Below are 13240 nucleotides of genomic sequence, written 5' to 3' on the forward strand. Positions count from 1 at the left end.
TTTTATTGTTTTATTATTTTTTACAATTATATTTAAATTATAATGAATTTATACATTTAAAAAAATAATTATATTATATTTACATAATTGTCATTTTTTTATGTGGAGTTGTTATGGTACTACTAATCGTTTGTTAAAAAAAAATATCGGCGTGAAAAATAAATAATAAAAAATATTTTTCATGCATTAATTCATAATATATTTTCATTATGTTGTATATTATTTAATTTTTATTAAAACGATTACAATCGTGTTAATAATTAACACTTGAAAATTATTCACGAAAAACAATTTAAAAATATATATAATTTTTATTTTTAAAATTCCTGGAAAGAAGGTGAGTGAGCCTGCTTTAATAGTGTGGGGGGCATTTTATATAGTTTAAAAACATAGTATTGTCTGAATGGATAATAAAATTCAAGAATCAGATAATGAGAATATAAAAAGGAATGGGACTATACCTCTGTTACTAAGTGTTGCTACAGTTAATAGTAATATGATAGTTCATTCTAACACTACTACTAAAAAGAGTTACTTTCAAATCACAAGTGTTCATGAAGATATAGCCCCTACCCATGTGCATAATGAAAAATCTGAAGATAATGAAAATTTAGATGAATCCGAAACCAAAGGAGGTTTCACAATAGATAACACTGCCATTAAATATGAAGGCAACATAATTGAGGGTAAATAGAATGCTTTAATATATTTTCATTAAAATATTATTTATTATTAAGATATAATTATAATATTTTTATTTAGTCAGTAAACAGTATCATCAATTACCCATAACCTTTATTGCTCAAATTATATCAACTCAATCAATTTCCCAAATTACATCAAATACCAACAAACAACCTATTGCACCACCTCCTAATATAATAACTATAGTAACCAATTCTCAAACATCATTTTCATCTATAAAACCCTCAGTGCCAAGATTTAAGGTTGTAAAAATACCAAGTCAGATCCCTTATAAAAAAGGTAGATGGATTTGCACAGATGGTACATATATTTCATTGCAATCATCACACACATCTCAAGCTGTAGCATCACAACATATCACAATTGTAATGTCCAGTCTATCAAATGTTCCTTTATCAGTGCTGCCATCTACATCTACTATAAATACTAATGTTAATTTTACACAGGTAAATCAATTTTTAAACATCAACAATACTCTAAAACAGCTGAATAAACTTCCTTCTAACATTACACCTAACACTAATGATCTTAATAGACCTATAACCCCATCATTACTTGGTGCTGTCTTATCAGTCAACAATACTATTCTTATCACAGAAAATACAGATTTTGATAGAAACAGAAGTGTTACTAACAAATTTAGTGCATATATACAAGGGGATCCTTCAATCAATACACTCAATGATAACAAAATTTATAAAAATGCTCAAATCCCCTTAAATGTTATTCATAATGAGCCCTTCAATGTTAAAAACAACCATCTTCATGATTTTAATCAGATAATTAATCAGTCCAATACTGAAAATCAAGGTGGGCTAGGCAAAAATAAGGTATTCCTAGTTACCAATATCAATGACAATGTAAATAATCCATTAGATAAACAATCTATACTTGTATCCCCTACACATGGAAATGAAGATCAAACAGCAGAACTTTTAAAATCTTCAATATCCGATGTAACAAATTTTTTATACCCTGCAAATAGTATGGATATAACTGATAATTCAATCAGCATTGCTATAAACAATGTTAATAATAATAATGATGTAAATTCATTCCCATATTCTCCTAACTCAATCCTTGCCACCTTTGCATCAAATGGTGGTGAAGAAGTACATTGGAAGCATAACAAATTATTTGACGATTCTGTCAACAATGAGAAGTTTTCTGGTAGTTTGGAAGAATTGTAAGATAATTTAAATTTTATATGTGTATTCATTGAAAAATTAATCAATTGAGATCTGTATATATTAATAATGATCCTAGTTAATTATTTTATTTTTTAGAGACATGTAGGCCAGACTTAGTATTGTTAAGTGCCATTTTTAAAAACCGCTAACCCAATATTTTAGCCAAAAATATTATGCAAGCCTGGAGGTTTTAATCATAAATGGCAGAAAGGTTTGGACATCTATTAATGAAATCTTGAAGCTTGCATAATTTTTTGGCACATTTTTAGAAATCTAGCTGTTTAACAACACTAGCTAGACTAAAGAATGGCATAAAAAAATAAAATTTCAAATTTTTTTAAAAAAAGCACTAGCAGCATTTAAAATATTTTTTTATATGAACTAGGCTGAATTAAAAAATATTCATTTGTTTGAATATCAAAATTATGTAATAGCTCATTTATTTATTACTCATTTATTTCCCTTTGAAACACATTACAAAGAATAGTGATAATTATTCATAAAAACCAAATTTTTAAAAATTTTGGCCTGAGCTAGAGGTCTACAATAAACAGGTTTAAACCTGAAAGCCCAACTTTTTAAAAAATAAAAATTTACCCTGGCCATTTGTCTAAAAAATTGTTTAATTAAAATGATAACCCAATTTTTTTATTATTTGATTGTTTGGTTTGGTTTTTATTTTATTTTAATATATTGTAACTTAAACTTATAGAATATCAATATTGTGAAATATAAAAATTATATTTTAATGAATATAAGGTCATTCTATTCATTTTGCCAGAAAAATATTTTAAATTCTCCTGCCTGCTTGCTCATTGTTTTAAAAATAGGTTTACCTGGCATGCTTGCCCAGTGTCTTTTCTCTTCCTGCCCATGTCCATCCATAAAACAAACATTGTGTATATTATTCATTATACCAATCCTAATGGAAACTATAATCTGCTAATTTTATTGAAAATTTTCCAATATCGCAATCTAAAATATACTACCAATATTTTGTTCAAATCTTGTTAAAATAATTTAGCATGTTTTTTCTGTTATATAAAAAGATCATGATTCAATTTTTAAAAATCATGATTTTTGCATAGTCAGTTCCAACATACTAATTCAATTAAATATGATTTTTGCCTATTCAGATTTCAACTTAAGTAAAAATTAAATGCCTAATGTGATTAACAGTTTTTGGCACAAAGGCATCATACACATGTTATATTAGAGAACCTTATTAGTGTAATCAGTTATCATGAAAGCTACATAAATATAAACTAATAATTTATAAGATTTAAGATAATAAAATCAAAATTACCTTCCTAATTATTAGTGTTGTTAGTTTTTTATGAAATATAACTAATTATAGTTAGTAGCTACATTATTTCAAATGTAACTTTAATTTCATATGCAATTAGTTACATTGCAAGTTATTTCTAAATAATTAATATAACTCATTATTTTTTTTATTATACAAAATTTTGGTAAGTCACTGAAACTAGGGAAAGTTTTTAATATTATTTTTCTTTTTATATTAAAATATAATAAATATGCGATCATGTATATTTGTGGAAATTTTTTTTGTGAAAATTTTCACAATTCTTTAATTTTACATTAAAAATGGAGTATATTATTTGAAAATTTTAAAAGGGTGTGTGTTATATTGTATGCTACTAAGTTAGGTATTTAATCAAATACGATAAACAATGATAATATAGATATATAATTTTAAAGAAAAATAAAAATGTCTATATAAATTTATATCATTTAAAAATTTAATTAATTTACTTAAATTTCACATATTTTTAATATTACGAAAATAAGAATATTCACATATATAAACAAAAGGAAGATTTTCTTCCAGTTCTGGGGATGCTAGCCAAGTAATGAATGAGCATATCCATTTTCATTAAGTTTGTTATAACTTGAAAACATATTAAATTTTATGATTTATCAATATTTAATTTACCCCTTATATTTGTCTGTCATGATAGTTGAATCCGTATAGACGTGCTTACTGATTATACCCTGAAGGGTTTCTTTATATCTTTTTCAGTTTCAGCGATAAAAAATTTCCCATCATTTCTTGATATCCCACCTATAATCCAAATGGCATTTGATTTAAAAATCCTCCCTGTGTTATTTTTTCCTTTAAAAATAGATCCATCTATTTCGATCACATGGCAGGGCCCCCTATTTTTCCAAAAGATAATGCCTGTGTATGGGAGCAAATTTTTCAAAATATTGCACCTAAAAAAGTTACTGACAAATTTTACAGATATATTTTACCGTTTTCCAATAGCTTTGTCCCAACCCTATTAAACAAGACTACAACTTACAGAAGTCCTGGACACAAAAAGATATAATAGATGAATAAATTTGTTCACAGGAAGATTAATATTTTAAAATATAGTACCTAATTAATAAAATAAGATTTAAAAATAAGATGCTGCATTTTTTTAAATTTTGATGCTTTTATAACACGGTGATAAATAAGAAGCTCACATGATATTTTAAAAATACCATGGATCTTGTATATGAATTAATGATCTCGGTAAAATTTATGTAATCCATAAAAAAGGGGAAAAAAAAAATTTGAATCATTATTATATCAAAAATTTCCACCGATATCCACACCACACGATCGCATATTTATTATTTTTTAATAAAAAAAATATCAAAAATAAATAAAATAATATTAAAAATTTTTTCTAGTGACTTACCAAATTTTTTTATAAATTTTATTGAAAAAATATATTACATAATCATTCCTGTAGAAATAACACCACAATTATATATTTATATTTGCACCAAAATAATAATATAAATAAACACAATGTAATATTTATTTTATATAAAAATTTGAACTTGATAAGTTTTTATTTGACTTTAACATTAAACTACTTTCAAAATTTTTGTCGAATATCTTTTTTCCAAAAATAAGCCTTCCTAATCCTTAGAATAAACAAACGTTCTACAGGAGTGCTTTATATAAATGAGACAATATTTAATAAGAAATCTTTTTCGAATTTGGGAAATCATCATATAAAAATAATAAATAATTGGTCTGTGCCGATTCACAAATTTTTCTCCTATCCGATATGCCTATCCGATCCGATATTTATATTGATTTTTATTTGCCATCTATCTTTGTCTCAATGCTATCTAAAATATATCAATATTTCCTACTTAAAAAACAAATAAATTTTATGAATTTTATTATATTTATTCTCTAATAGTTATCCCATTTAAAATATTTACAATGTTTATAGGAAATGCAATGTTGTTAAACAACTCCATTTAGCTGATTAAAAAGGGCTAAATCAAAATTTTAGCCAAAATATTATTACCTAAGCCTCAAAATTTTTCCAATAGAAGGCCAAACCTTTCTACCATCTGTGGGCAAAATCAATAAGCTATAATAATTAACTTTTGGCCAAATTCTTAAGTTAACGATTTTTAAATTGGGTTAATCGAACCGTTTAGCAACACTAGCTTAATGTGACTCGTTAGATATTTAAAAATCCATTTCTTGTTGCAGATAATTTAACAAAAAATAGTGTAAAATTTGAAGCTATTTTTTTAAACATTACAATAAATATATTTTATTTTAGTTCCTTTCATTAATTTATTATTATGAAATTCATAAAATGAAAAAATTATATATATAATCATCATAAAATAACCAAAATAAAAAATACCTGATCAGATCGACCGATATTTTTTGAAAACGTTAAGTATCGGTGCCGATCCGATATTTAATATCGACACAGCCCTATAAATAATATATATAATATTTAACATTTTTATAGTTATTCTTTCCCAAAAATGTTATAATTGCTTAAACAACACTTTAAATAAATATGTCACATGGAAAAAAAACGAGACTCTAAATGTCCCGCTATTTAAAATTCTGCAAAAATGTCATAAATCATAAAATTTTTAAGTTGTCAATTTTAACAAATTTTCAATTTATTTATTATTGTTTTATATAGCTGGAAATTTTTTTCATATAATATCAAATTTCTAATCTATTATTTCCCTCTATTTTTTACAAAATAAAAATTTAAATCTGATTGTGATCTAAATATATTCCAAATATTCTATTAAATCCAAGTAGGACTCTGAGAATTAAATACTGTTTCCTAAATGTGATAATGATGTTATTTTTGTAATTTAACCCATAATGACAGTATCTAAATAAATTAACAAATTTTGCCAGCATGCTCTAACTGCTGCTAAAAAAGGTGCATAAAATCAATAACTATGAAATGTTACAAAGATATTCAACAGATTAACAAATAAAAATAAAAAAGCTCAAAAAATTTATATGTTGTAGAATATAAATTTCATAAGGAGCATACCTGCGAGATGGATATCATTTGTACTTGCTAATTTTCTAGCCCTTGATAACTTTTTCTATTATATTCGCCAATTTAAAAAAATATTCTAAGATGAATTAGTCAAAGCATATCTTGCTTAGCAAAAAAACTTGAATTAAGTAATGATAATCAACTTATTAGCAGTAATGTCATCTGACAAACAAAGTCGAAGCATATACAAAAATATCTCGATATTATTTTTCAGTAATAATGATTTATTCCCGTTTTTTTGAAAGAAATGGTTAATTTTATATGAAATCACAGTTGTAGGCATGATATCATGTAGGAGACAGTGACCCCTACACTTTTTGAGGGATAGAAGCAGAATACCCCCCTAAAGTACTCCCCCCCCCATTGTAAATTATTTTTTGACACCAATAAATTTCAAAAATAATTTTTATTGCATCAATATTTATTATAATATAAATATAATGTAAAAAATATATGCTTTAAAAATATTATTTTTAAATTAATAATTTAGATAAATTAGGGGAAGAGAAAGCAAAAGAATTTATAATTTCATCAATATTTAATTGTTTAAATAAATTATTTTCCATTGATAAAATGGTTAAATTATTAAGAAATGGATCTTTCATGACACTACGAAGTCTTGTTTTAATTAGTTTAATTTTACTCATGACCCTTTCGGCAGTACATGATAGTAAGAATAGTTAATAAATATTTATATAAAATTGTTAAATTTGGGAAAGCAGAAAAATTTATAAGCAGACGATAAGGTAAAATAAATGAATAGTTTCTCCAGTCTTAATCATTCATCTCAAAATTATTATCATCATCAGAAGAAGCTAAATAATGTATTAGTAAAAATATTTTAATTAAATAAATTTACAATTCTCAGAATCTGACAAATCTTCTTTAACCTCTAGGTCACTAGTAATAATTACGTCCCCCGTTTTAGCCATTTTATAAATATTTCTAAACATAGTTTATCTATTTATTATATAAATTTTTAAATGATAAATATCTAAACATTTTATATATTTTTTGCAGAGCCACCAGTAATACTCAAGCCATCGATAACAAGATTGAGTTGGCGATGGTAATTCAAAAATTTTTAATTATTTAATATTTAAATCTTAATCTATTTTATACTAATTGTAAAATTCAATGAGCAAATAAATTAATTGGTTAAAACTTAAAAATATGTTATTATCTTTTTCGAATCGACTAATTTTTTTAATATCAAATTTCTGACAGACTCTATATGCCTGGGTCATTCCACGTCAATGAGCAAAAAAAATGAGATTTTCGGCCGACCCCCTACGATTTTTTTAAAATTGGGTAAGCAAAGAAAGGTCAATGTAACTAAGAAATAGCCAAAATTTTAGCCTCCTAACATTTATATTTTTGAAGATATTAGGGTTCAAAGTGGCAAAAATGACGTATTTTTACCATTATCTGCCTTCATTCAATTAAGCATATCTTAAAAACTACATAATTGTAAATAACAAATTTATCAAAATTACGTACAAAGATTCTACTTTTAGATAAATAAAAAATTTTATTTTTTTTCCAACTTCCGGTTATTTTATTTAATATATAAGGACTAAAAACGATTTTTTGGAAATAATACGACCATCAATTTTTTTAAAAAATTTAGTAGACATTATTAAACTCTTCCTTTATATTTATAAAAAAAAATTGGTCTGGGACGCGGCCATCTTCATTCTCAAAATGGATAAAAATGTTTAGAAAAGTGTATAAATATTTTCCCGAAAGGGGGCGTCTTTGTATAAAATTATATATTAATAAGTTTTTAATGGTTTTTCTTGAACTCTTTGATATAATTAAAAGGATTATTCATCTTGTAAGTGAAAATAACAATAAATGGGGCTTTCATTCAATTATAGAAATTGTCTATCGATAAAAGAAATTCAATTTATTACTTTATTTATAATTTATTAAAAAAATTTTTGCCCATATAACATATATTTAATAAATATTAATAAAATATGTTCAATTAAGTTTCGAGTTCTTGAATATATGAATCAGGATCTTGTACATTTCATATATGGCGCCCTAAATATTAAAAAAATTGATATAATTTAAATTTAAACTCACTTTTAAAAGATTCTAATTTTTCGGTAGCGCATGTACTTTCTTGTGACGACAATGTATAGTATAACTACGGCCAGTAGCATTTAACAGTGAAACTAATGTTAAGATATGACATTTGGGCAAGCAAAGAGTGTCGTCTATACTTGGAAATGTAAAGGAATTAGAAGGTCCGGATGGGTGTAGAAACTTTATATATATTTCTTCCTGCTTTTGATTTTTCACTAAAACAAAGCTAACCACCAATTAGAATCATAAGGATACGTTAGGTATCCTGATATTTCTTCAATAATTATACTTTCATCATTATATGATAACTATTCTAAAGTACTTTCTATTGAATTGGAATACATTTTACTTTTAAATTATGTAGATCTGTTGGAATCAAGGTGTGTATTTTGTGTGTTCCAGGTATAGATCTAGTTTTTGAAAATCTTTCCCTGAGTAATAGATCTTCCTAATCATTATTTATTTTGGTCATCTATTCAAAATATATGACATTAATATTTTCTTTAGCTAACTCGTACAATTCATATGATGTGTACTTTGAGTTAGGCCTTGTAAACTAGCTCTAGCGGCTAATCTTTTAACAGTGCCACCAATCCCATCACAAACACTTTTCCCGTGTGCTGTAGCAGAAAAATGCCATTTCGCCTGTACCCCGAAATCCATCTCATGATAGCAAATATTAATAAAATTTTTACGATTTTTATACTGTGCAGCGGATCCACCGGAAAACAAAAAATTTTATTAATTAAAAAATTTAGCAATGTTTTTTTAAAGTTATGTACTGCTATTGTATTGTGTTGCAAAGATTCGGATATCATTACATAATTTAGGCAACAAATATTGGCAAAATTATCTTTATAATATATAACAAAAGGGTGAACAGTGGATTGAGCCCTATTCCAATGATAATTTTGTACTTCATCCTAAAGTATAAATCTATAGTTTTCTTAAAAATCACAAAATTAAATATTGGTCTTCGTCTAAGTTCAATTTTAGATTGTTTTGATACAACGATTGTTGCGTTGAAATAAAAAAATGATAAAGATTCCATTTTTTTAAAAAAGGCATTGATAAATTCACCTACTGGTTTGGTTATTGTTTCAAGAGTGGTTCTATCTACGGATAGCCATTGTTTGTATGTTATAAATTCGATGTCCTTAGAACGAAACAATATTTCTATTTGATCGCGTAAATGTGTTGACCCTAAACAATTATCACATTTGCCCATATAACTGGATGGTTGAGGCGAATTACAAATTATTAAGTGTAAAATATGTTTGTATGTTTTAAAGGGCAACATATCATTGGTTAAATTTGATCCAATGATCATTAATTTAAATTTTGGTGGTAGCTGCAATCACATACATGTGTACCACTACCTTCAACAAGTATAAAATTTTTGGGCGAATGCTTGCGAATTTCGAAAAACCAATTTTAACATCAGGCCTCATTTCTTTAAAAAATATATAAATTTTTTTCAATTATCTAAAATTAATCTCTTATGTATGGTATTCTTTTTTCCGTCTTTGGTCAAAATCGAAACGCAATCTTTCCTGCCTGGCATGATTCTGCTTATTTCGTCCATACAATAAAATTCTTGTACAATTTTAACTGTATATTCGTCTATAGTTTTTCCAGGCTTGGGGTTAGGTGAATCAAAATACCAAGATATTTATTAAAAAATGAATTAATATAGTGAGCATGTGTTATTGAATGATTAAAACCCTTTCGCGCCCGAAATATTTCCCATGAACAAAAAATACTTGTACTTTGATATAATAAAATAATCATTTTGACATTTTGATATAATAAAATAATGATTTTGACAGGTTAATGATAAAATATGAATTAATAAATATTGTTTTATAAATTAATATCTCTAAGTACCAACCATTAGTTTCTTTAAATATAAAAATTAATTGATTAAAAATTTTAATGACAAAGGATCTCGCTGGGCGCGAAAGGGTTAATCAATTTTAAAATTTTTATTTATTTTATTGATTGAAACACTTATTTATTGTTATTCTAATTTAGTAAGGCTATGCCGATTTTAGAAAATCCGATCCAATATTTATATTGTTTTGGGTAATTTTATGATAATACTTTTATTTTGTATATAATTTCATAATAATAATAAATTAATATTTGTAATATTTTAAAAATATCAAATTATTTTAAAAAATTGAGTAGAGAAAATTTTGATATTATTTTTGGCGTCTATGAAATGGATAAGATTCCATATATTCAAGAACTATAAACTTGGTTGAATATATTTTATTAATATTCATTAAATATATGTTATATGGGCAAAAAATTTTATAATAAAGTAATAAATTAAATTTCTTTTATCGATAGACAATTTCTATAATTGAATGAAAGCCCCATTTATTGTTATTTTCACTTACAAGATAAATAATCCTTTAAATTATATCAAATAGTCCAAGAAAAACCATTAAAAACTGATTAATATATAATTTTATACAAAGACGCCCCCTTTCGGGGAAATATTTATACACTTTTCTAAACATTTTTATCCATTTTGAGAATGAAGATGGCCGCGTCCCAGACCAATTTTTTTTTATAAATATAAAGGAAGAGTTATAATGTCTACTAAATTTTGTAAAAAAATTGAAGGTCGTATTATTTCCAAAAAATCGTTTTTAGTCCTTATATATTAAATAAAATGACCTGAAATTGGGAAAAAAAATAAAAAAATTTTTTTATCTAAAAGTAGAATCTTTGTACTTAATTTTGATATTAAATTTGTTATTTACAATTATGTAGTTTTTAAGATATGCTTAATTGAATGAAGGCAGATAATGGTAAAAATACGGCCACTTTGAACCCTAATATCTTCAAAAATATAAATGTTAGGAGGCTAAAATTTTGGCTATTTCTTAGCCTTTCTTTGCTTACCAAATTTTAAAAAAATCGAAGGGGGTCGGCCGAATCGTGTTTGATTTGTCATGGAATGACCCGCCTGCCTTTATTTTTTTTAAAAAAATATTTCATTATTTTGTTATATACTTCATGGATTTCAGAGATGCATCAAGGCCCAATGACTTAAGTTTTTATTTACTCATATCACTGGCTGATATCAAGACGATTTATTATTGTAAAATAAAGATTTTTTTTATAAAAAAATAAACACAAAATTATATTATGTTAATTTTTTAAATTGTTACATGATTTATTTTGTTAAATACGCCACCTTTAGTAAAAGTTTTTATATAAAAAATTATTAAAATAATAATAAATGATTAAATATAAAAATCAAAAGAATTATTCTAATAAAATTTTGATAAAGCATATAATTTTTAAATAGTAAATTGTCGTATCAGCTAATAGGACACAATGTAAAGATATCAGTGTATTTCTCATTAATTTATAAACATGAAAGATCAAAAATATTTATCTCTTTTAATTTGTTGATCTTTACTAAAATACTGGTTTTTATAAATCGAAAATTCCTAAATAGGACTTAGTCAAGAGTCATCTAAGACTCGCCGTCAAATCCGAAATGGATTATTTGAGAGAACGGGTCAAGGATTTAACGGAGATCAACGATAATTTACGCACCGAAAATTCTTTTTTGCGGTCCCATTTCTCAGTCACAGCTGAAGATAACGATAATAACCCTCGAATCGGTGATGATACTTTTACCCCCTTTACCAGTAGTAACGACACATTAACTGGCGAAGAATCCTCCTATCTGCTAAATAAAAAAATGCCTAACAATACATATGTAACATATCTCGAAAACAATAATACAATTTCCGATTCCTATATAAACAAAAATTCCAATTTAATCTCGAGCGAACATTTCGAAAGCGATAACGACAAAAATCAGAATAGCGATCGCTCTTCGATGATGCCCAATCACGTGGCTAATTCTATCGACAACCAAACGAATCAATTAAATCAATCTATCGCTTTCAAAGAATTCGTTGCCGATAAATACCCTCATCGCCCAAATCAAATTGACGATTTTTATTCACAAAAAAACAATACCACTCTCTCCTACTCCTCGGCATATTCGAATCCCATTTCGTCCATCCCCCTAAAACACGTCAACTATTCCAAGATTAAAAATAATAATCATTATCTTTCTACGAAAAAAAATGATATCGGTAATAATAACAATAAAGCTAGCAACCATATGTTAAACGACATTCACTCAAACGAATTTACTAATCATGAATTCAACGAATGATATAACAGTTTCAGGAAAATTTATTTGATAAAATTATGACCAAAATTGCAAAAATATATTTTTAAAAAAATATTCAAGGATACTCCCGACCACATTTTTAAATTAATTAATGTAACATGTAGTTTGCTGATGATTATAGTAATATAATAGTTATGATAGTTATTGAACATGACATGTATTTAAGGGGCCATATATCGCGATCATGTAAAATGATCTAATATAACAACTTGTAAATTCAAAAACGATTTTCAAAATAAATTAAACTGTGAATGAGCTAATCAAATATAAAATATTATTTTAAACTTCTCTTTCTTACAATATATCTTATTTATTCTTTAAGGCATGCTATCACAAAAAGTATTAAAAAGACTCTCTTCAACATTTTGTATTTTTCCACTACAGAATTATGTTACCCACCAAATTACCTTTTCTTTCAGATATAAAACAGACCATAAAACTAATAAATTTATTGTATTCCTTTCCACCACAAAACATTTTTTTAATAAACAGAAATATTCCATATTATTTTAATTCAAATTTTTTTAATGTGATATCTTTTTTTGTTTATTAATTAAAAAAAAATAATATTTTTTATTTCTTAAATTTAAAAATCTTTTAATTTCTTTCTCTCCTCACTTTAGAATATATACTTATTATGATAAAAATAATGTCTAACA

General features: G+C 25.5%; 1 protein-coding gene across 1 annotated transcript; it reads left to right on the plus strand.

Annotated features, from left to right (window-relative positions):
* The first annotated feature begins 151 nt into the window (after positions 1-151).
* On the plus strand, positions 152-13188 carry LOC135926003 (homeobox-like protein HDP1). Its single transcript, XM_065461633.1, has 4 exons — positions 152-686; positions 763-1891; positions 7277-7325; positions 11829-13188. Exons 1-4 carry the CDS (start codon positions 404-406, stop codon positions 12561-12563), a joined length of 2196 nt encoding a protein of 731 aa, XP_065317705.1. The 5' UTR covers positions 152-403; the 3' UTR covers positions 12564-13188.
* The last annotated feature ends 52 nt before the right edge of the window (positions 13189-13240 follow it).

This window comes from Gordionus sp. m RMFG-2023, chromosome 3 (genome assembly GCF_954871325.1).
Source record: "Gordionus sp. m RMFG-2023 chromosome 3, tfGorSpeb1-WG-v2, whole genome shotgun sequence".
Lineage (NCBI taxonomy): Eukaryota > Metazoa > Nematomorpha > Gordioida > Chordodea > Parachordodidae > Gordionus > Gordionus sp. m RMFG-2023.

Bases quoted from the DNA above. Each gene is read 5' to 3' on its own strand.
- LOC135926003 (XM_065461633.1), top strand. From the start codon at position 404: ATGGATAATAAAATTCAAGAATCAGATAATGAGAATATAAAAAGGAAT. The intron at 687-762 runs GTAAATAGAATG...ATTTTTATTTAG, and splicing joins TGAAGGCAACATAATTGAGG to TCAGTAAACAGTATCATCAA. The intron at 1,892-7,276 runs GTAAGATAATTT...TATTTTTTGCAG, and splicing joins TCTGGTAGTTTGGAAGAATT to AGCCACCAGTAATACTCAAG.